The sequence below is a fragment of the Lutra lutra genome, chromosome 1, assembly GCF_902655055.1.
Source record: "Lutra lutra chromosome 1, mLutLut1.2, whole genome shotgun sequence".
Taxonomy (NCBI): domain Eukaryota; kingdom Metazoa; phylum Chordata; class Mammalia; order Carnivora; family Mustelidae; genus Lutra; species Lutra lutra.
Window position 1 is genome coordinate 164,347,369 of NC_062278.1, and position 22,322 is coordinate 164,369,690.

A 22,322-nucleotide genomic window follows, 5' to 3' on the forward strand; every position below is an offset into this window, starting at 1 on the left:
TGTGTATGTATTTTTCTGCTGTTGGGATGTACCTTCAGAGTAAATTCCTGGGAGTAGGATTGAATATGCAGTTTGTTACATGCTACCAATTTCCCATTTCTCTCTCATTCTCATTAGAAGTTTATTGGGCCTTATTTTTCTATCTACAATGTCTCTTAATGCTTTCATGCTTTCTCTTTTTTAAATTTCTCTGATGAGGGGTGCCTCGGTGGCTCAGTGGGTTGAGCATCCAACTCTTGGTTTTGGCTCTTCGGGGTCCTGGGATGCAGCCTTACGTGGGGCTCCATGCTCAGCCGGGAGGCTACTTGAGGATTCTCTCTCTCTCACTCTCACTCTCTCTCTGTCCCTTACCCTGCTCACGCTTTCTCTCTCTCCAAAACATAAATAAACAAATATCTCTGATGCATTCTGAGTAATTTCTTGGCTTTATCTTTCAAATTAGTAACTCTCTTCAGCAGTGTCTAATCTTTGGTCTGATCCATCCGTTGAATCTTTAATATAGATAACTGTTTTATATTTTTAGAATTTCTCCTTGGTTCCAAATCCTACCCTTTGTTCTTCATTTTGTTCCCTTCTTTCATTATGGTTTCTATTCCTTCATTTTCTGAATTAGCTGAAGTATATTGATTTCATGATCTCTTTCCTTTTGTTTTAGTAACAGGACATCCTGGGATGTCAGTTCTCCTGTTTGTGGCTTTGTACCTTGTTCCCTGGTATAGATCGTTCTTTATTATTTTGATCTCCTCTTCAGCCCCAGGTTGTAAAAGATTTCCACCAGAATGGTTTCAGGGAAACTTTGGGAGTTCCAGCATTCGTAGGTCAGCTTTCATCTTAATTTCTTGGCTTGGATTTTCATATCACAAAGGACATTTGGACTCCAAACCCAGGTAAAGCAAAAGCCTGAGTTTTTAAGTGATCTTGGATAACATTTTTCTCCTCCCCATGGACCTGGGCAGGTGGGAGAGCCCATGACCGCTCCTCCAGGTGAGCAGGAATGTTTTCGAGTCCAATTTCACTGAAAGGGCGGGTCTTTGGGGCTTCAGGCTCCATCCTGGTACTCTGCTGTAGTTCTTCGTTTCATGGGGGCCAAGAACATGCAAGCGTTTAAAGCCAAGTCTCCAGCTCCTGGGTTCCATTTCTGGGTCTTGCACCCCTGCGAACTGCTGTAGCTTTAGCACCTGCTCACTCTTCTGGCTTTGAGTTCCCTCTGTTTCTGCCTATATTTTTCCCCCCAGTGTTTGTCTGTGTTTATAGCAAGGTGAAAGAGCAGGACTTTCATCAGTTCTATCTGCTGTAATGCCACAAGTCAAAATGATGGGCTGGGTTACGTGTCCCTTCCTGTTTGCCATCAGGACCATACTGGACACTTCGAGGAGTTACATGTAACTTTGGTGCATTGGATACAGGGGCTTGGATGGTAGCAGGAGAGCTGGAGCCTTGACTGTGGGAGAAACGGTGTGATGTGAGGGAAGGACCATCCACCCAGGAGTCAGCAGGGAAGAGAGCATTGCATTTCAGAAAAGTTCTAATGACTTACAGTGTGTGTCCAGAAAAGCACGCAGATCCTAAGCGTTCAGCTTGATGGATCATCACAAAAGATCCAGACCTACGTAATCAGCGCCTCACCAAGACGCGGCACATGATCAGCACTGCCAGAAGCCCTTCTCACTCTCCTTTCCAGACACTGTTCCCTCAAAGGAAACCATTTTCTTGGTTTATAACCCCATACATTGATTGTGCATGCTCTTGCACTTTGTATAAAGAGTCATTCAGTAGGCAGTATTTTGTGTCTTGCTGTTTGCCCTCAGTGTTTTCTTTTTGAGATTCATCTAGATGGCAGCACCTAGTGAAGTTTGTTCACTGTGCTTCTGTCTAGTGTTCCATTTATGCATCCACTCTAATGTTGCTGGGCCTTGGAGTAGTTCCGCTTCAGGCTATGGGGCGTAGGCTACCGTGGATGCTCTCAGAAATGTATTTTGGTGAGCATCTGGACACCATTCTCATGGGTGACACTGCGGGGCCACGGTCTCTGCCTCTGTTCACCCTGAACAGATGCTGTCCCACAACTTCCCAAAGTGTTTGCATAACTTCTCCTGCCTCCAGCAGCACTTGACGCGTCTGGTTCTCCCCTGTCTCCATCACCTCTTTCCCTTGTCTTCTTCATTTTAATTGGTTTTCAAGCTGTATAGTGTACTGGTATCACTTTGTGGTTTTATTTTTCATTTTCCTGATTCATGAAGTTGAGCACCTTTTCATATGTGTTTTGGCTGATTGGACCCAATTGGGTCATCTTGACTATTTTTAATTGATTTCTGTGAATTATTTCTATATCCTGGATAGGAGATGTCTGTAAGTGAGTGAGAGTGTGTGTGTGTGTGTGTGTGTGTGTGTGTGTGTGTGTGTGTCGTGTGTGTGTGTGTACATATATATCTCATAAATATTTGCTGCTATTCGGTGGGCTGCCCTTATCCTCTCTCAATGGTACCTTCCGATAAATGGAAGTTCTCAATTTCTAAAAAACAGATCATAAAATAATCTAACTTACCAATTTTTTCCTTCTTGGTTAGTGTTTTTAAGTCCATTTTAGAAATCTTTGCCTACCCAGAGGTCATGAAGATAGCTTTCTTTTTTTTTAAGGATTTATTTATTTTAGAGAGAGACAGAGAAAGAGAGAGAGAACACACACAGGGGAGAGGGACAGAGGGAGAGGGAGAGAGAAACTCAAGCAGACTCTGCACTGAGCATGGAGCCCAACATGGGGCTAGATCTCATGATCCTGAGATCATGACCCGAGTTGGACGCTCAACAGAGTGCACCACCCAGGCACCCCTGAAGATAGCTTTCTTTGCTTACTTCTAAAAGCTTTAGATCTGGTGTCCATCTGGAATTGACTATAGTGTGATTTTTCTTTCTTTTACACTGGAATAATCAGTTGTCCTGGCCCCTGTGACTGAATAAGCACTTCTCTTTTAATCCTCACATTAAGTGCATGGTGTTAGGACCAAAGCTACATCTTCAGAGGGGGAAGCCGAGACTCAGAGAGGTGCAGTGTTGTGCTAAAAGTCACAGAGCTGATGAATGGCAGAACCGGGATCTGAACCCAGATTTCTTTGACTCCAAATTCAGGGCTTTCTCCCCAGGCCCCTGACACTCAGTTCCCATCTACAACATAAACGGCACGTAATGTATAGTCATCAGGCGCTGCCGGAATGGACACTGTGGGTCTGTGGGCTTAAGCCAGGCAGACACCCTGACCCAGAACATGGGTCTGCACACATGGGGGATCACAGGCCTGTGGCATGGGGGGAGGTATTGCCTGTGGTGGGGATGTGTTCCTTTAGTAAGCAGGGAGGCTGCTGGGTACAGAGCCTGCTGCTCAGGCAGATACAGGTCTGTACCCCATCCCTACACACATAGGCACACACGTGCACATGAAGACGGTAAGAACTATTTCGGGAATAGGGCTTTCCCAGGCGCACGTGACTATCTCCAGGTACCAGCTTTCTCCCAAATTCAGAACCGAGTTGACTTTCTGTTCAGCCAGTGAAGACCAAGGCTCACGTTTGCGCCTGGCACTTGCCGTGGTAACAAGTCCCCTTGGTGGCCTTTACGCTGGGATGATGACCAGGAAGCCTCGCTAGCTTGGGCTTTACCAGAAAGGAGATGGGAATGTCAGGGCCCCGCATGGTCTGATGAGATGCCTGGGCCTGGCAGGCAGCCCTGGGTCAAAGCTCTAAGGCCGGGCACTCAAGAGAAAGCTTAACAGCTGGGACAGGTGTGCTGCTAGAAGGTTTGGAGGCCAGGAACTGGGGTCAGTGATTTCCTGGTTACTGGAGGAAGAAGGCTGCTGGAGAGGAGCCTCGGGGTGGGGAGCAGCTGCAGGGCCAGTGGAGGGTCTCTTCCCTGATGGGACTAGGTCGGTAGCCTGCCTGGGTTTCTGCCACTCACTGAGTTCCTGGCCAGTACCTGCCTCTTGTTGTTTTTTACATAATCATATCTACACAAGGTCAGGAAAATCTAAACAGTACAAGCGAGTGTCAGGTGAGAACAAAATCTGCTTATATCCCTCCTCCTGCCCCTGGCCGCTGCTTCCAGGAGTTACCATTTTAACTGTATCTGTTTTAGTTCCTCTGGCCACCAGTGCCACTGTAAGAGTACTCAGACAGCTTTCTTGACTCCCCCGCTTTGGGCTGTATCTCTGCAATGACGGGCGAGAGGTGAGCCTGTTACTGCTCCCCACTTCTCCTCCTGGGTTTGGGGTGCATCTTTGGTCTGTTGCATGCCTGACCTCCCAGTATATTCATCCCTTGCGCTGTACACTTGAATACTCAGGGCATCACACATGACACACCCACTTCAAGACTTGTTGCACTGGAATGCATCTGTCCTCAAGTTCAATAGCAAGTATCCCCAGGCAGTCCCCACACCCTCCTCATGTGAGAGGCTCAGGCAGGAAGGAACATCTGGATGCCCAGTGGATGTGTGTCTTGACGTTCCCACAGTTCTGCCCAAAGGCTGGGCTCAAAGCCTCTCGATGGTCTCCAGGTCTGTAAGAGCAGTCCCCTCCGGAATAGCCAGATGGCCTTTCCCAGGGTTTGGCCACTGGGAGGTTGGAGGCTGGAGTGGGGGCTAGACCCGGACGTGGGGTGTCAGTAGAGCCCTCTCGCTTACTGGGTGGGGGGGTTCTCTTTCTGTCCTTGCAGGAAGTGTTCCGGCAGCACCGAGGGCTGCAGCTCCTGGCCCTGGTGGAGGAGGTGCTGCCCCGCCATGGCAGTGGCCGCCACGGGGACTGGCACATCTCCCTGAGCAAGCCCAGTGAGAAGGAGCAGCATCTTCTGATGACCTTGGTGGGCGAGCAGGGTGAGTGAGGGCAGCACAGGGAAGGGAGGGCCCAGGGAGGCAGCATCAAACCACTTCTCGCGGGCTGCGGGAGGTCTACAGAACCACAGAAAGCACCCAGAGGCTTTGACCTTGGACCTTAGGATTGCAACAAGAGGTAGTGGTTGGGCCCCTGATGTAGGGTTCAACTGGAGTTGAACTGGAGTTCTGGCAAAGAGGAGGAGGGTGCAAACGTGGGGACCAGGAGGGGAAGAGGTGTGGTTTCAGCACCACGGCAGGAGACAATAGGCATTGCACAGGAGTGGTGGGTTGCGGAGGGAGCGTGTTCAGAATGCAGCAGTGTGGGGCTGTGGGAGTGACCGCCCGGTGTCCCACCTGTCACATGGTGCCCATTCACTCACTCCTTTGCAATGAGACAGGCTTTGGAAAGTGAGCATTGGGGAGAGGGGGAGTGCATACACCATGGGGTCTACATGTGGTCAGGAGCAGGGAAACAAGACTCTGGAGTCTTAGGCCAAAGGTTATCCCAGGGAGTTGGGTGTGCCCCAGTGGCCAAGGCTGTGCTGATGATGGTGTCTACCCCCAGGGGTGGTGCCCACTCAAGATGTCCTTTCCATGCTGGGTGACATCCGCAGGAATCTGGTGGAGGTAAGAAGGCAGGGACCTACTCCCCTCTCATTCCTTACAGCTCTGGGAGCAGGGATGCCTTCACTGAGGGTGGGAGATAGCCGGCACGTGGTGCAAAGGAGCAGAAGTCCAGCTCTTGCTCTGCACAGCTCCTCCTTTCAGTCCTCCTAAGACACAGTTCCCGCGGGAGAGATGGAGTGCACGAATGCTTCGGAATGTGTATGCACCACCGCAGTTTGCGAAAGGGCCCGGAGCGGGTGGTAGTCAAGATAGAACTCAGAAGGAATGGGACCTCCGAGGGGGATCTGGACTGGTCAATGGGAGTCTTGTGGGTAAGTGGGAATTGCCCTAGGAATTGGGTAGAGGCCTCGTGGGGTAGGAGAGCGTGATGCAGTTTCAGAAACCACAAAAGAAAACACAACAGGCGTGGGCATGCTTCAAAAGCCATCAGTCAGGCATCATCTGGCAGGACAGGGCTCGTGCTCAGGGGACAGCCCCACCATCTTGAGGAGCAGCCCTGACCCAGTGCAGTTGGCCAGCTGCATGGCCGGTCCTAGAGACATGGGCTGAGCAACACTCTGGCCAGCCTGTCTTCCTGCACTGCCAGCCACCCCTGTGTAGGGTTGAGCAGAGCCAGGGCCTGTGGGTGGGGCAGCCCCCCCTTGGTCCTTCTCCTTGGTCTTCCTGCTCCTTGTTCCACTTTCTTTAATGGGGAAGACCTTGGGGGTTCCTCTCCTCCTTTCCCCAGGACAGCCATCATGCCAACTGCTCACTGTGAAACCCAGTGACCTGGCATCAGCCCTCTCCCTTCTCCCAGGCTCTGCAGTATTTCACAGCTGGGAAAGATGAGCTGTGCATGACCGTGCACCCCACCTCCTTATCTGTCACACGCAAGGCGGAAAGGTGGTTGTGCTGGTGGTTTGGGTTTTTTTTGATAAGCACACTGAATGCTTACTGAGTGCCAGACTGCGCTGGGATCTCTCACCCAGCCCTCAGCGCCAGCCCTTGCCTCGTGAGGATTAAACAGGGTTCCCTGTTGAGTACCATTGGTGTCCTATTTAAGATGGGAGCTGTAGCCCACAGAAGGGAAGTGATTCGCCCGAGAACGCACAGCCAGGAAGCAGCAGAGCCAGGCTTTGGACCAGGCCTGAAGGATTTAAGAGCCCAGGCCTTTAAGCACAGTGCTGTCCTTACTACCTGGATGGTTACCAAGGGACTTCCCAGTTGTTAAGTTCTGGATTCATGAACACAGGGTGCTGGGATGGGCAGACAGGTGGAAACTTGGGCTGGTCTTCATCTTTTTTTTTTTCCCACAGAAACTTCCTGCCTCTCCCTGCCCCTGGGTGTTCTAGCTTTGCCGGGCACTATTCAGACTGACCTGGTCTGGCAAATTTAGCAATTTCAGTTAGGTGGCTGAACCTAGCAAGAGAAACTGATCTTTGATAATTTAAAAAGTCAGTAAAGAAAAGTACTGGAAATAGACAGGATGTTTACAGACACCCAAGCAGAGATGAGACCTGGCCTCATGTAGAGGAGTTCCAGGCAGAAAGGGTGGCTCCCAGGCCGCTGTATTGGAAGCTAGTAGATAGCCCCCTCACCCTGGCACCTGTCATCCAATGAGGATAGCACCTCCCCTTTCCTGCTCTCTGCTTGAGGTGCTCATTTGTGGAGAGTGCACCTGCCTGGCCCAGCAGGGGTGCAGCAGCCTCTAGGCCTGAGAAGAGCAGCCCACCCAGGACAGCTTGCAGTGTAGCGGAGGTACTGGCCAGCCAAGTGGGTGGTGGGCCATTGGTCACCACCCACTCTTAGTGGGAAAAGGGGGAAGCTGGGAGGCTGGTGGTGGCCCAGGATGTGGGCTGTCCCCAGCATCCTGATCTGCACTGTCCATAATGGTGACAGAACACCTCCACACTCAAGGTAGAAGCTGTGTTTCAGGGACCTGAATCATTAGGGGAGGCAGACGTCTGCCCCAACAGGGACAGGATCAGGGCAGAGCCATGGAGGGGATGTGAGGGGAGGTTGGGAATGGAGGCATAGCATCAAGAGGCTTGGGGCTGCCATCTGGTGAACGGATGGCGATTGGGCAGAGACAGGGATGGAGTCCCAGATGAGCACAGTTCCAGGCCTCTGAGAGCGCATAGTCAGGAGCATGCCGACTCTTCTCAAAGCCTGTCCCCCATCCCTGAGCCCCAACCCTACAGCCCCGTGGGGAGCCCTGACACCCAGGACCTCAGCTGGGGAAACTGGCCCCTCCCACCCCCAGATTGGCATCCAGAACTACTCCACTACAAGCAGCTGCCAGGCACGGGCCAGCCAGGTGCGCAGTGACTATGGGACGCTCTTTGTGGTGCTGGTGGTCATCGGTGCCATCTGTGTCATCATCATCGTGCTGGGCCTGCTCTATAACTGCTGGCAGCGCCGGCTGCCCAAGCTCAAACATGTGGTGAGCATGGGGGCACACTGGCAGGAGGGCTTGGGCTGGGGGTCCTGCCTATGGAGGAGAGAGTACCCAGCGGGTTCAGTCATCCAAGACTCACTGTCCACACTGCAGGTGGGGTGGCAGTAATTGTCCTGGGATGGGGGTCTGCTCCTGAAGCTGCTTGTCCAGAGCCTCCCCCGCAGTTTATCCCTCCTGTCTGCAGGGCACCTGCCCAGTCATAGGCGCTAGACGTGCAGTGGGGGCTGTGGGGGCTGTGGGGAGAGATCAGATGGTGTCAGGGAGGCCCCCTGCTTGCTGAGTGCAAAGTCTCATCAGGAGTTTGGTTGTGGGAACAGGACAGAGGGAACGGACATCTTTCGAGGGTCTGCTGGGGGTTCCCTGTGTCCCGTCTCACAGACCAGGGAAGGAACAGTGAATGGTTCCAGGCCGTGTGCTCGAAGTTGTTCGGGCGGGTGGGGGCTTGGGTTGGGGCGCTCGCCCAGCGGCTCTCTCCCAACCGCCGCAGTCACACGGCGAGGAGCTGCGCTTCGTAGAGAACGGCTGCCACGACAACCCCACGCTGGACGTGGCCAGCGACAGCCAGTCGGAGATGCAGGAGAAGCAGCCCAGCCTGAACGGCGGTGGGGCCGTCAACGGCCCGGGGGGCTGGAGCGCGCTCATGGGAGGCAAGCGGGACCCCGAGGACTCGGACGTGTTCGAGGAGGACACGCACCTGTGAGGGAGCCCGCCCGCCGACAGCTCTGGCCCGCTGTGACCCCGCGACCGTGCCATCGCCCAGTTGGGGCTGCGCCGGGACGAGCCGGGCGGACCCGGAGCGGTCAGCCGCGCCTCCCCTCCCCTCCCGGTCCCGGCCGCTCTCCCGCAGCCCGGCCCTCGGTGCGGGGTCCTCCCGCTTCCCACCGACTCACGGAACAGTCTCGGCACAGCCCTCCCCACTCCCACCTGACGCCCCAAGGGGCCGGTTCCGGAACGGCCCCGCTTCCCCGGCCGCGCCCCGGGGCCCCCATTAAACCCGCCCGGAGACCACGCCGGGCCCAGCCAGTTCGCCTACCGGACTCATTCTTGCTCCGGGGCGGGGCGGGGCGGGGCGGGCGCGCAGGGGGCGGGGCGGCGCGGCCCGGGTCGGTCCTCCGGGCGCCAGGCGCCGCTGCGGAGCGGGGCGGGGCCGCGTGTGTTTACATCCGGCCGGGGTGCGTCGCCGCCGCCGCCGCCGCTGCAGCCACCGACGCCTGAGGTCGTTCGGCCCGGGTCCGAGCTGCCCGCATCATGGACACCAGCGACCTCTTCGCCAGCTGCAGAAAGGGGGATGTGGGCCGAGTGCGGTGAGGACCCCGCAGCCCCCGGGGGGTGCGGGGTGGGAGGGGCGCCGCCGGCCCCGGTGCGTGCGGTGGACCGGCTCGGGACAGGCGCGCGCCTCTGCGCCGCCGCAGCCCCCGCGCTGAACCCACCATAGACGGCCCCATCGGGCAAGAGCGCCTGGGTGCCCCAGCAGGGGGCCGAGGCAGCTTTCCCAGCCGGGGTGCGCCAGGACGGAGTGCTGGGGGTGTTTTACTCCCTGGGGTCCCGGAGGAGAGGACTGCTACGCGGAGCCGCGGAGAGGAGGGTCGCCCTCTGAGTGCTCAGGACCGGGAGGTCAGACCCCGAGGCGGGCCCGGGACTCTAAACGTGGCTCTTCGCGCTGATGCGCTCCGGGACTGGCATGCTGGGAACACCGAGGACCCAGAATTAACCTCTGATCCCTGGAGATTTGGGAAACTCCTAAGTGTAGTTAAAGCAAATCTGCGTAGAAATCGCCATAGAACAGGGAGTGACGGGGTGCCTGTTTGGGATGTGGGGCATCTCACTTCGTGGGCCCTTCCCTCCCTGTTCCTTGTATCTGACCCACCACTACCTCCCTTGGGCTGGTCCCAGGCTTCCTGACTCCCACAGCGTCCCTGGTCCCCGCCCCGCCCCCCAGCAGCAGGTGTCACCTAGGAGTTAGCTGATAACCCCTGAAGCTGAGTGCAACTCAAGAGCACTCCCCGCCAGCTTGGACGTCTACCCCAGGCTTCCTGCCCTCAGTGATGGCTTCATCACCATCCTTGGTGGCCCTCCTCGCCTCCTACATGCCATTGGCTACCATGTTTCCTGACTTCTGGATTCTAGAATCTGTTCACTTCTCTTCACGCTTCCACACCACCCGGACACCTGCAGCAGCCTTCTTGGTCTCCCTGACTCCAGTCTCCCTGGTCCAGTCTGCTGGCCCAAGCAGCCAGAGGGCTCTGGCAGAACAGATGCCTGTCATCAGCTCCTCTCTCCCAAATGCCTTCAGGCCAGACTCTCGACCTACTGGGCTCTGGGGTCCTGCTTCTGAGGCTCAGTGTTTGCCTTTTGAGTTCCCAGCTCTACACCTTGTCTACCTATGTTGGTCCGTTTGCTTCAAATGCCTTTCCTGCTCTGGTCTGCCTGTCATCTGCCCTCACCTAGGGGAGACTTCCCTCAGCCAAAAGGGATGTTTTCTCTCTTTCCCCAGTCTGTGGGTCTCCTCTCACAGACCATGAAAGTGTACTGACTCGGGCTCTGACCTCCTCCCCGCCTAGGTACCTGCTGGAGCAACGGGACGTGGAGGTGAATGTGCGGGACAAGTGGGACAGCACCCCTTTGTGAGTGCCGGCTGGGTGGGTGGTCATGGCAGGTGTGGGGCGGGGGCTTTCAGTCCTGGTAACTCCCTCCTGTACTCCTTTTCCTCCCTCAGGTACTATGCTTGCCTGTGTGGGCACGAGGAGCTAGTACTCTATCTTCTGGCCAATGGTGAGGGGCTGAGGCTGTGTGTGTGTGTGTGTGTGTGTGTGTGTGTATTGCATTTGCAGACACCATCAAGTCCTGTCTTTCCATCACCCCCACACACATCCAGTCAGCAAGTCCTGTTGGTTCTACTTTCAGAACCTATTTTCTGCCTTATGCACTTCCCCATCTCCACTGCCACCACCCAGCCCAACTACAGCACGTCTCCCCAGCCTCAAAGCCAGCCTTCTCTGGTCTCCTGACTGTCCCTTTTGCCCCACCTATAGTCTGTTCTCCATAATGCAGCCTGGTGGGTCTCCTAAGCCTGATAGGCTTTAAGTTCTCCAAAGATTGCCTTTGTATTTAGCATAAAACTAGAATGCCTTGCCAGTCTTTGTGCTTCTAAGTTGACCTGCTGTTCCCGCTCTGGCCTCACCTCCTTTGGTTCCCCAGGTGCTCAGTCTTCCAGCCATACTTGCCTCTCCAGTGCTCTGGCACTCCAAGTCTGCTTCTACCTCAGGGCCTTTGCACTTGCTCTTTCTGTTTAGATGGCCCTTTCTCAGATCTTTGCATGGCTAACTTCCTCATTCCATTCAGGTTTCTGCATGCGGTCACGGCCACAGCAACCTTTCGTGGCCTCACTATGTGGCAGCCACAACTGCTGCTACCATTTGTCTTACTTGCTTTTTCTTCATAGCACCTGACATTTATTAACCTCTTTATTCGCCACTGCCCCACTAGAGTATCAGCTTAGTTAGAACAGGTACTTGTCTGTTTATGGTTGTTCCTCCAGTGCATAGAACAGGGCAGTCTCTGAGCCTGCTCTATTTTTAGTGTGTGGTGCTCAGATGTGCCTGTGTGCCTAGGTCCTGGCAGGGGAGATTATAGTGTCAGAGTGAGCCCAGAGTAATTTGGAAGGGGCTCCACATTACAGGGCTGGACCCTACATGTGGGAAGGTTGCAGGGGGAGAGATGAGGATTTCCTCCAGGCCCTATCCCAGCCACGGTGTGCATGTTCCTGACCCTGCTGACTGGTGAGCCCTGCTACCCCCAGGAGCTCGTTGTGAGGCCAACACCTTTGATGGGGAACGCTGCCTCTATGGAGCACTGAGTGACCCCATTCGCCGGGCCCTGCGTGACTATAAGCAGGTGACAGCCTCCTGCAGGAGGCGGGACTACTACGACGACTTCTTGCAGCGGTGAGATGGGGTGTAGGGCTGGGTGTGCGTGGAGTGGGACAGTGATGTGGGGCTGAGGGCTCTTCTGCAGGCTGGGATGGGGGCTGTTGTGCTGAGAGTGGGGGGAGTCGCACACTGAACACCCCCTCCGCATCCCCCTCCCAGGCTTCTGGAGCAAGGCATCCATAGCGATGTGGTTTTTGTCGTGCATGGGAAGCCCTTCCGGGCACATCGCTGTGTCCTGGGTGTGCGCAGTGCCTACTTTGCCAACATGCTGGACACCAAATGGAAGGGCAAGAACGTCGTGGTCCTGAGGCATCCACTGGTGCGTCCATCCCGGGGAGCATTGAGACGGCAGGGGGCTTGTGCTGGGTGGCCACCTCGGACCTCTCCTCCTGACTGTCTCTGCTTACAGATCAACCCCGTGGCCTTTGGGGCCCTGCTGCAGTACCTGTACACAGGTGAATCTCTGGGCCCAGGGTGGGCAGGCAGGGACGGTGTTTCTGTCCAGCAGCAGACCCACCTGTAGCCTTGGACCCCCCATTTTATCTCCTGACTTATCCCCTGCATTGTGGGGCAGTTCCACCTGCCTCCTGGATGGGCTGGGAGACAATGAGCCAGTGTGTCTGCTCAGGAAGAGCTTGTCCCGCCTGCAAACTGAGCCCTCTCCTGTCTGTCCCGGGGCCTGTAGAACTCAGGCAGTGGCTCCCGATAGGAAACCCAAGGCGGCAAGTAGATCCAGGAGTCCCAGTGCTAGGGACAGCGGAGGGCTCATCTCGGGTCCTGAGCCTCCTGTGTCGCAACTAGGCCGCCTGGACATCGGTGTGGAACACGTTAGCGACTGTGAGCGCCTGGCCAAGCAGTGCCAGCTCTGGGACCTGCTCAGTGACCTGGAGGCCAAGTGCGAGAAGGTGTCCGAGTTCGGTGCGTCCAGGCTTGGGGTCCAGGGCATCAGGTGGGAACTGGCAGGGCCCACCTGGCTCCCTGAAGCAATACTCTCCCCTCCACAGTGGCATCCAAGCCAGGCACGTGCGTGAAGGTGCTGACTATCGAGCCCCCACCAGCAGACCCCCGGCTTCGGGAGGACATGGCCCTGCTGGCCGACTGCGCCCTGCCCCCTGAGCTCCGTGTAAGTGCAGGGCACCCTGGGATGGGGCCCGATGTGGGCATAGCTGTGGTAGACAGGTCCCACTCTCGGGTTCAACCCTTGTGTGACCTGAAGTCAGTCACTTCCCTTTTTTTTCTTTTTTTTTTTTTTTGAAAGATTTTATTTATTTGACAGCACACAGGAACAGTGGGAGAGATAGGAGAGGAAGAAGCAGGCTCCTCCTCTGAGCAGGGAGCCCCATGCATGGCTTGATCCCAGAACCCTGGGATCATGACCCGAGCCAAAGGCAGGCGCTTAACTGACTGAGCTACCCAGGCACCCCAGTTGCTTCCCTTTTCTGAGCCTACTTTACTTTTGTAGTTGGTGTTGTACTCAAGTCTTCAAATGGGGCAGCAATCCAGCCCTCAGGGGTTGAGCTAGAACAGGCTTTTGGCTGGGGGTGGCCACTCTCCCTTGTCACCCCTGCTCTGAGGGTGTCTTTTTTTCCCATTCCCCCCAGGGTGATCTCGGGGAGCTGCCCTTCCCTTGCCCTGACGGCTTCAACAGCTGTCCCGATGTCTGTTTCCGGGTGGAAGGTTGCAGCTTTCTCTGCCACAAGGTGCCGTCCCTTCCCCCCTACACCATCGCCCCCTTGCCTTAAGTCCCTGGCCAGCTCTCTGGGCATGGGCCCCAGCCCTTGCCCTTCCTGAGCCCAGCCTCCCCCAGGCCTTCTTCTGCGGCCGCAGTGACTACTTCCGGGCCCTGCTGGATGACCACTTCCGAGAGAACGAGGAGTTGGAGGCCTCAGGCGGCCTCCCAGCCATTACCCTCCATGGCATCTCGCCCGACATCTTCACGCATGTGCTCTACTACATCTACAGTGACCACACAGAGGTGCGGGGCTTGGGCGGGCTGGAGGCGCTGGGCTGGAGGGTGTGACAGGACAGGGCCACAGCCCGGGTCTCCACAGGGCTTAAAGGGAGGACCCAGGTCCTGCTTGGCTCTATGGGGCTGGTTTTCCAGGAGCCTGGTGAGGAAGTGGGGGACATGTCTGGATTTATCTTTCAGTCAGAGGGGGCCTTAGTCGGTTCCAGAGCAGGAAGGAGTGGTGGGAGCCACACCATGAGCATATGCCACCTGGGGTCCCCGAGTTCTCCAGTTGGAGGGTGGGTAGGGGGAGTAACCCTGAATTACAACAGTGGGGTACCCTGAGCCTCCTGCCTCTAGATAGCAGCCCACGCCCAAGGTTCTAGATTTCTGTGCCCTGTTCTTTTGTGTCCCTGGGTCTTCACCTGCCCCAGAGCATCCCTAACGTGTGGGCAACACGGGCAGCCAGAGCTAGTGCCAAAGGGTTGTGTGTGTGTGTGTGTGTGTAAAAGGCCACTGTGACAAACGATAAATAGAGCACCCACATCTGGTAACTTAGAGAGAAGTTCGTTTCTCCTTCATGTCTGAGGTGCGTGCACCAAGTGCGTGCTCTGGGACCCAGGTTGTCCCCTCCATCTTGTCCCTGTGACATGGCCTAGGGCAGGGGTCTGCAGACCTCCAGGGACCAGGTGTAAGTGCCTTGTGCACGAGCATCCTTACCCCGACCAGTCCACGCTGCCGTCACGCCAAGCACCCTCTAGCTGGGGTAGGAGTGAGTGGGTGTGGCTGTGTTCCACTCACGCTTCCTTGCGAAACAGAGCGGACTGGACCTGGTCCTCAGCACCTGAGGTGGCGTTCTGCTCTGCATCTGGAGGTCGGGGTATGGGCTGACTCATGTGTCAGGAGGAAGAGGAAGACAAGGAAAGCAGTTTCCTTTGTCATAGGCCAGGTGGAGGCCACACACGCCAGTTCTGTGGCTCTGGAGAGAACTCACTTGCCAAGAGTGCAGGCTGGGACATGCGGCCTCTGGTCAGGAGGAGGGCGCAGGAGACCGGCCAGGCTGTGATGTTAGCCCTGTGCTCGCTACACGTAGCACCCCCAACCCTAAGGCCAGCAGCCACTGCACTCAGACACTCTTTCCGGCCTCCAGTCCTCCTGCCTCCTCGACTTCATTCCTCCTGTGGCACAGCTCTTTGGCCCATGCCATCTGGGATCCATGATCCGCCCCCCGCCCAGTTCCTGAGGGAGCTTTGCCACTGAGGACAGCTGTTAATGGCTGGAAGTGTGGCCTTGGGCTGCAGACCTGGTTTGACACTGGGGTTAGCCGTCCACAAGTTGTGTGTTACCTCAGAGCCGGTTACTCAGCTGCTCTGTGCCTTAGTTTTCCCCGTCTAGAGAGCAGGGTCGCTGATAGCTGTTCTCTTTCAAGGGCTGATGGGGAGGGATATGTGTGTCCCAGGCAAAGAGCCTGACCTGGCGGAGCAGTGCGTGTGTGGCCTGGACGTGCGAGCAGAGGTCCTGCCCACCCTGTCTCCAGCCTGCTGCCTGTGCCTGTCCGAAGTCTGGATGGGAGCTGAGCCCACTCCCAGCGTGCGGTCCCGGTGTTGGGGGTGGGGGAGCAGGTAAAGAGTTACTGTACCGCCTTAGTGGGGGGACCCCTGCCTCAGTTTAGAGGAGCACCTTCTGTTTTCTGACAGTCTTTTGAGGCGGGCATGGTTGTGCCTCCCAGAGAGGAGGAAACAGGCACACAGAGATGAAGTGACTTGCCTAGGAGGGTCCCACAGCTAGAATTTCAGAAGACGTTCTGTGTGATTCACAGCTCAGCTTCTTTCCCCTGCTGAGGCCCTGCTGCTTTTGGCCTGCAAGCCTGCCTGGGGCCCGGGAACCCCAGTCCCCTTCAGCCTTTCTGGTCCCACAGTGCCTGCAGCAGTCTGGGCCCTGTGAGGTGTGGGTTGGAGCTCCTGATCTGCCTTGCTGCCAGGGTCCTGAGTGGCCTTGGTGACCTTGGGGCACACACTCCCTCACCCCTTCTTTCACTGCAGCTGCCCCCCGAGGCAGCCTATGATGTGCTAAGCGTGGCCGACATGTACCTGCTGCCAGGCCTGAAGCGGCTGTGTGGCCGCAGTCTGGCCCAGCTGCTGGACGAGGACAGCGTGGTGGGCGTGTGGCGTGTGGCCAAGCTGTTCCGCTTGGCGCGCCTTGAGGACCAGTGCACAGAGTACATGGCCAAGGTCATCGAGAAGGTGGGCCCATGGGAGCCGTGGTGGGTGGGGCAGGCTGAGGGCGGGCGGTGGGCAGGCTCTGAGCTGGCCTCTCTGCAGCTGGTGGAGCGGGAAGACTTCGTGGATGCCGTGCGGGAGGAGGCGGCGGCCGTGGCTGCCCGGCAGGAGACGGACTCCATCCCGCTGGTGGACGACATCCGTTTCCACGTGGCTAGCACGGTGCAGACCTACAGCGCCATTGAGGAGGCCCAGCAGCGGCTACGGGCATTGGAGGACCTGCTGGTGTCCATCGGCCTGGACTGCTAACTGTCCGCACGTGGCGTGGGCGTGCACATGCATGCATGTGCACATTTGCCGCTGGTCTTTCTGTTCCTTGCACCCTTGAGGGCATCGTGATGGGCTGAGGGGCTCCATGGGGTACCCCTCTCCCCACGTGCCTGGGAGCCCCAGGGGAGGATCAGGGTGAGCCCCCCTCCCCCAACACAAGCCAGCCCCCAAGGCCCTGGGGCTGGGCACTGCTCAGGGAAACCTGGGGTAGGGGTCTCTTTGGGCCTCCCTCCCCCGGAACCCCTCCACACCCCCTCTCTCCTGGCCCTGGCTTGTTTGCTTCCAAGCCAAGCCAGCAAGCAGGCTTTCCTGAGGTGCAGAGTTGGCCCACAGGGAGCAGAAAAGTCTGTGTGTGGCAATAAAGCTTGATTCACTGTGGGAACCTGAGCCTGTGTCTTGGGTGGGCTCCAGGGAAGGCGCTGGGGAGGGCCAGGGAGGAAGCTCTGGGTTTAGAGCCCCTCATCCAAGCTGGGAAGGCCTTGGTGCCCAACAGGGGCTCCTTGGGGTCTGGGAGTGTGTGTGGGTCTGAGTAGGCAGCCCCTCTTTGCTGGGCCCAGCCTCCCTAGCAGTGGGGCTCCCCTCGGCGCAGCTATTGTTCTGGGGCCCTCTTGGTGAAGTCCGACCCCTCCCTTCCCTACCCCCCGCCGCCCTCAGTGGTCTTGGGGGAGGTTTAGTGGGAGGGCTGACTGGGCGACTGCAGAGGCTGCTTCCCCCTCACACCAGGAAAGGACTGGTTTCCAAGGCAGACTGGTTTCTAGCACTTGTTTATTGAACACTGCCTGTATACCAGAGGCTGTTCATCCCGCCATGGTGTCTCCCCACAAGCACCTGCGTTTTCCACCTGCAAGGACCAAGGGCTGGGTGGTGGGCAGGGCCAGAAGGGAGAGGCCTCTGTCAGCCCTGCGGGCGGCAGCTTGCTGTACAGCTCCAAGAGGAGAGCCAGGGAGGAGGGGTAGAAGTGGAAGGGGTAGGAGGAGGCCCAGTGACCCCAGCTAGCCCCAGCCTGGCTCCCTCCACTCCCCAGCCCACTGGCCACTGGCTGTGGGGAGCCCTTAGCCCAGGGCCAGCCTTCCTCCTGGGGAGACCTCCTGGGCTCTGCCACAGGGGCTGTGGTTACCAAGGATGTCAGAGGTGGCTTTCTCAGGATGCCCTGTAGCCAGTCCCTCACCCCAATCCCTGGGGTCCTGAGGCCCAGGCACAAATACCCTGATGCTTGCCCCCTTCTGCCTGGGGCATAGCAATGGGGCTCCTGGCCCTCCCTGCAGTTATTGTTCTGGCCCTTTGCGCCTTTTTACTCTTGGTCGTCAGTTCCACAACTTCTGGGATCTTTTCCTTAAGTCCCCCGTGCATTTCATCCATATTGGTCTGGCACAGTGCTCACATGGGTCAGCTGTAAGATTGGATGGGTCAGTTGAACAAGGTATGCAGTTGGCAAGGAGATGATGTGTGGGAGGGTTGGGGAGGGGAACTTGCCAAGTGGACAGTGGGGCGTGCTGGGTGGAGGGCGGCTGGGCCTAGGAGCCTAAAGAGGCCCAGGATGAGACCAAGGGAGGCCAGCATGGCCAGAGTTCCCACCCTGGCTCTACCTCTTACTGCCTGGTTACAGCTCTGTGTCTCAGTTTACCCAGCTGTCAATTGGGATGACTCGATTGTACCTCCCCTCCTCACTTGGGGCATTTAAGGTGAGTTCCTGCTACTTGGGAAGGGGCCCGCACAGGCCCACGGAGTGAGCTTGTTGTGTATTTTGTGAAATGCTGGGCTCCACCCAAGGTGTGGAGGGAGAGCCGAGGAGGGTGCTGCAGGGGCTGACTTAAGCTTTGCAAGGTCACTCTGCTTGCTCTAGGCACCCAGACAGGAAGGGTGGGTCCAGGCTGGTGGCACAAGAGCCACAAGTCCCACCTTAGACCCCACGCCAGCTCCCACATGTGCCAAGATACATAGTAAGTTTAAACGTTAGAAAATTTTTTTTAAAATTATGATGCATTTACTTTAAAAAAACTTTTTTTACAGATTTTATTTATTTGACAGAGATCAAAAGTAGATAGAGAGGCAGGCAGAGAGGAGGAAGCAGGCTCCCTGCTGAGCAGAGAGTCCGATGCGGGGCTCGATCCCAGGACCCCGAGATCATGACCTGAGCCGAAGGCAGCGGCTTAACCCACTGAGCCACCCAGGCGCCCCCTATAATGCATTTTTTAAAAGATTTTATTTATTAGAAAGTGAGCACGAGTCGGGGGAGGGGCAAAAGGAGAGGGAGAGAATCTCAAGCAGATTCCACCCTGGGTACCAGCCCAACATGGGACTTGATCCCATGACCCCGAGATCAGACCTGAGCTGAAACCAAGAGTCGGATGCCTAACCTACTGCACCCCTTACCCCAGGCACCCTGATTACGATGCATTTTTTTTTTTTTAATAGATGCTACAAGGACGCCTGGGTTAAGCCACTGCCTTCAGCTCAGGTCACGATCCCAGAGTTGGATCGAGTCCCGCATGGGGGTCCTTTTTCAGGGGGGAGGCTGCCTTTCTTTCTGCCTCTGCCTGCCACTTTGCCTGCTTGTGCAAGCTCTCTCTCTCTCTCTCTGTCAAATAAAATCTTTTAAAAAAATAAAAATTAAAAATAGATACTAGGGACAAAAGTGAACTCACACAGCGAACCCATCTTTTAAAATATTTGAAATATTTCCTTACAGATTGTAAGGAAAAACCTAAGGGGGGAGATTTCAGGGGAAATGCTCTGGATGTGGCACTTCGCAGGTCCCTGAGAGAGTGAGACTGGTGAGCTGTGCCTGCCAGGGAGGCACTGGGGCTGGAGAGTCCGCGTTCCCTGGGACCGTGGCCAGTCCCCTCAGCAGTTCCGCCACAGGGGCGTTCACCAGCCACCTCATCACACCTTCCTCCTGTTCTCAGCCGCTTGTGGTCTAAGGTGGGGATGGTGTTCAGCACGGTGTTGCAAGCAGGAAACAATGAAAACAGCTTCCGAGAGAGCCATGGGGAAGGAAATGGTAGTAAGCCGGTGTAGCTCAGCTTCCCGTGGCCCTGAGGTTGCTCGGGGCGCCCTCTGCCCCAACTCAAGATCCTGGCACATGTTTCACAGAAGGAAAACTGGATCAGCTGAACTCTGACCCAAGTAGCAACAGACACGTCTTGTCTCTAAGATGTAACATGTGGTCGGCTTGTCCCCCCCCCCCCACCCCCACCGGGGGAGAGAAAAAGGAGCCACGGTGGGCTGTTGGCGGGGAGGCAAGGTCAGTAAAGTGCTGTGTGCTGAATCATGCCAGAGCTGGGAGAAACATCAGGAATCCCAATCCTGTCTTTAAAGTGCTGCTATTTGGTTCATCATGCATATTTTATTTACATCACATGGGAGCATTACTTATCTTGCTCATGAAAAATTCTTGGTGCCGCTTTTACATTGTGTCCAAGGCAAGGGCCTTACTTGGCTTCACCCTGATCCTGGTCCTGACCCAAACAGTCATTACATGAGGCAGGTCTATAACGGAAATAGAACACATTTTTTCAACCATCAATTAAAATCTTACCCACTTGCAAAGAGATAGAAATTTTAAAAAAGAGAGTGTCGGTTCTGCATATGTTCTTTCGTCCACCTGGAAAACTGCACAGTCCTCAATGTCCCATCTCACTGCAGCAGACCCAAGAGCCCCTGTTGGGGGCTGAGGCTGACATCTGGTGCTGGCGTCATACGGTTGGATGTGCTCTTGCTAGCACTAGGAGTGGCCTTCGTCCCCGAGCAGACATCCTGAAGGCATAAAAATTTCTCACTTGGGGAAAGTCTCACTGGCAGGCCTGAGGGAGGGCTGGGGCCCTTAGGCCTCTGGGAATTTCTATGTCTGAGCCAGCAAGCCACCCTCAGGCTATCCCAGGCCCTTAAACAGATGGTTTAAGATCTGAGCATTGCATTGGCGGTGCAGCAACTGGGGCTTTGTCATCCCCTGCCTTCTCTGGTAGGGAGGGGGTATCCTGCACCAGAGTCTTGGACACCTGGGCTGGGGCTCTGAATCTGCTCTGTTTTTGAGCCAATCACTGAATCCCTTGGAGCCTTTGCTGACCAGTCTGAATGAGAACAACACGACCAACCAGTGGAACTCGTGTAGAAATTCCACCAAGCCCCCATGAGGAAGCTCCTGCCAGGAGTGGCAGCTCAACCAATGTGAATTTCAGTGTGAATTTCCATTCTTTCCTGGAAGATATAACAGGGACACTTTAGGGCTTACTTTGTAAGCTTTTCTTATCTGTAGCATTTTGGAAATGTGCATGCGTTCCTTCTGTTCCCTCTAGACCCCTTTGCCCTCAAGGGTCACCAAACCTTGTTGATTTTACCTCTTCAGTAGCCACGGATCCCCTTTGTCCCCAGTGTCCCCGCCCCAGTCAGGCCCGGCCTCACCTCCGCTCATTCTCATCCCATCGGCATCCTCCAGGCAGATACCGACCCTGGGCCTCCTGTCCTTGAAAGCCTCAGTGCAGGCACGTTGTTCTCAGGCACAGCCTGCTCTCTCCCCTGATACCTGAGCCTGTCCTGTTCTGTGGGCACCTGCCCACCACCTCCCACCCTCCCATGCATTTAGCTGTGGCTTCTAGATGTGATCTGAGATACTAAGTGTGGGCTCTGGTTTATTCCTTGAAAGGTACGTGCCTGCCCCTTCCTTTCTTCCCCTCGAACAGGCTGGAACGAGGGTGCAGTCACCGGAGCTGGAGCAGCCGTCTTGGGCCATGTAGTTAAGACTTCCCTGCAGTGAGAGGGGAAGGTGGGAGGAGAAAAAGGCCAGCTTGCCCTTCCCTGCTAGCTTCCATTTTGTTCACGGTTGTGTCCTCTACCCGAGGCCACAGCCTGACAGGTGAGCCCCCTCCTACAGGGGCAGCATTGTGTTCCAACGACACCCTCTCCAGTCAGGGCTGTGGGCTCTCTGTGGCTGGTCCTGACTCTGCAGCTGCTCCCGTGGACCCCTTCACTACACTATCCTCGGGTGCTGCTGTGGGTGCCAACCTGAACTCCCTCCACCCTCAAGTCCTGCCCTGAGCCACCTTGCCACAGGGCCTGTGTACCCCACTGCTACTCATCTTTCTGCTCTCCTGCAGGGCTGCCTCTGGGCTGGTCCCCTGTGCTCTCATCGCCTCTCTTCCTGCCCCCACAACTGTTGGGCACCAGGTGGCAGGTTTGTGTCCCCCTGTGCTCATTTTGGGGGGCAGCGCCAGGGCCTGCATCGTACCTGGTGCAGCAGGCCTCCCTCCCTTTTTCATCCCCTCCCTCCCTCACTGGACAAGTCTGGAGACCAGAGGCCTAAGCAAGCCCACAGCGTCCTGCAGCTCGGCTCTGGTGGAGGGACAGAGCAATTGTGTAGTCAGGCAGAACTCAGATCCTGTCAGAGGGCAGTAGTGTGCTGGGGATACAGAAGGTGGGGAAGGAGCCAGGGTGGGTGTGCTGGCTTTGGACCGGGTGGTTAGGAAAGACCTCCGAGGTCGCCAGCAGGGAGGCTGGCGTGTGGCGGCCCAGGGACACGGGAGGAAGAGGGTGAAGGCAGGGAGGCCAGAAGGCCACCTCTGACTCACTTTACGCCCCCTCCTGTGGCTGTATGGGGATGGCTGAAAGGGCACCCCCTCCCTTCCCTTCGAGTCGGGCGCTGTCGCCATCTGGCGGGAGGGGAAGGCAACAGCCGTGGGGTCAGAGGGAAGTGGCCTATGGCCCTACCCAGGAGGCAGAGTGGAGGCGGAGCTGACTGTGGGACCCAAGACTGGAGGAGGACATGCAGAGCCCTGAGCCCAGCAGCAGGAGAACGGAGCGCTGAGTGGACTGGAGCCGCCTGGGGTGGGGGCCACTAGCTGTGGAGTCCAGAGCTGCGGGAGGCCCAGGCTCCCCAGTACCGGCGGTGGCCAAGTCGGGAGGAGCAAGCCTGCAAGCCGCCTGCTCCACGCACAAGTCCCCAAGAACAGAGGAGGGAAAACCCAGTCCCCACCCAC

At 56.5% G+C, this 22,322-nt stretch overlaps 2 protein-coding genes and 1 long non-coding RNA gene across 7 annotated transcripts in view; 2 read left to right on the plus strand and 1 right to left on the minus strand.

The window, feature by feature from the left end:
- Positions 1-8,947, plus strand: part of PODXL2 (podocalyxin like 2) — a 37,383-nt gene extending 28,436 nt beyond the window's left edge. Inside the window, exons 5-8 of the mRNA XM_047743063.1 lie at positions 4,704-4,860; positions 5,426-5,487; positions 7,730-7,909; positions 8,412-8,947. Of these exons, the coding sequence (XP_047599019.1) occupies positions 4,704-4,860; positions 5,426-5,487; positions 7,730-7,909; positions 8,412-8,624 (612 nt within the window). The 3' untranslated portion in view covers positions 8,625-8,947. The remainder of the gene's footprint in view (positions 1-4,703; positions 4,861-5,425; positions 5,488-7,729; positions 7,910-8,411) is intronic.
- A 106-nt stretch (positions 8,948-9,053) lies between these two features.
- ABTB1 (ankyrin repeat and BTB domain containing 1) lies at positions 9,054-16,728 on the plus strand. Of its 5 annotated transcripts, none has more exons than XM_047743110.1 (12): positions 9,054-9,228; positions 10,486-10,513; positions 10,641-10,696; positions 11,724-11,868; positions 12,013-12,172; positions 12,263-12,308; positions 12,655-12,771; positions 12,858-12,976; positions 13,455-13,553; positions 13,661-13,828; positions 15,844-16,044; positions 16,123-16,728. In XM_047743110.1, the coding sequence occupies exons 1-12, from the start codon at positions 9,213-9,215 to the stop codon at positions 16,327-16,329; spliced, it is 1,362 nt and encodes a 453-aa protein (XP_047599066.1). In that variant the 5' UTR covers positions 9,054-9,212; the 3' UTR covers positions 16,330-16,728. The 5 variants fall into 5 exon arrangements, with proteins under 5 accessions (XP_047599066.1, XP_047599059.1, XP_047599041.1 ...); XM_047743103.1 differs by lacking the exon at positions 16,123-16,728 and adding an exon at positions 14,003-14,100 and having other exon boundaries at positions 9,072-9,228; positions 10,486-10,548; positions 15,844-16,017; XM_047743075.1 differs by having other exon boundaries at positions 9,073-9,228; positions 10,486-10,548.
- Positions 16,729-19,694: 2,966 nt separating this feature from the next.
- Positions 19,695-21,752, minus strand: LOC125107775 (uncharacterized). Its single transcript, XR_007129649.1, has 2 exons — positions 20,445-21,752; positions 19,695-19,839 (listed from the first exon to the last, which is right to left on the minus strand). It is a non-coding gene; the product is annotated as an uncharacterized LOC125107775 (long non-coding RNA).
- Positions 21,753-22,322: the final 570 nt, after the last annotated feature.

Excerpts from the sequence above, each read along its gene's own strand:
- ABTB1 (XM_047743075.1), top strand. The coding sequence starts at position 9,173 with ATGGACACCAGCGACCTCTTCGCCAGCTGCAGAAAGGGGGATGTGGGC. Across the intron at positions 11,869-12,012 it reads TACGACGACTTCTTGCAGCG|GCTTCTGGAGCAAGGCATCC; the intron begins GTGAGATGGGGT and ends TCCCCCTCCCAG. Across the intron at positions 12,772-12,857 it reads CGAGAAGGTGTCCGAGTTCG|TGGCATCCAAGCCAGGCACG; the intron begins GTGCGTCCAGGC and ends TCCCCTCCACAG.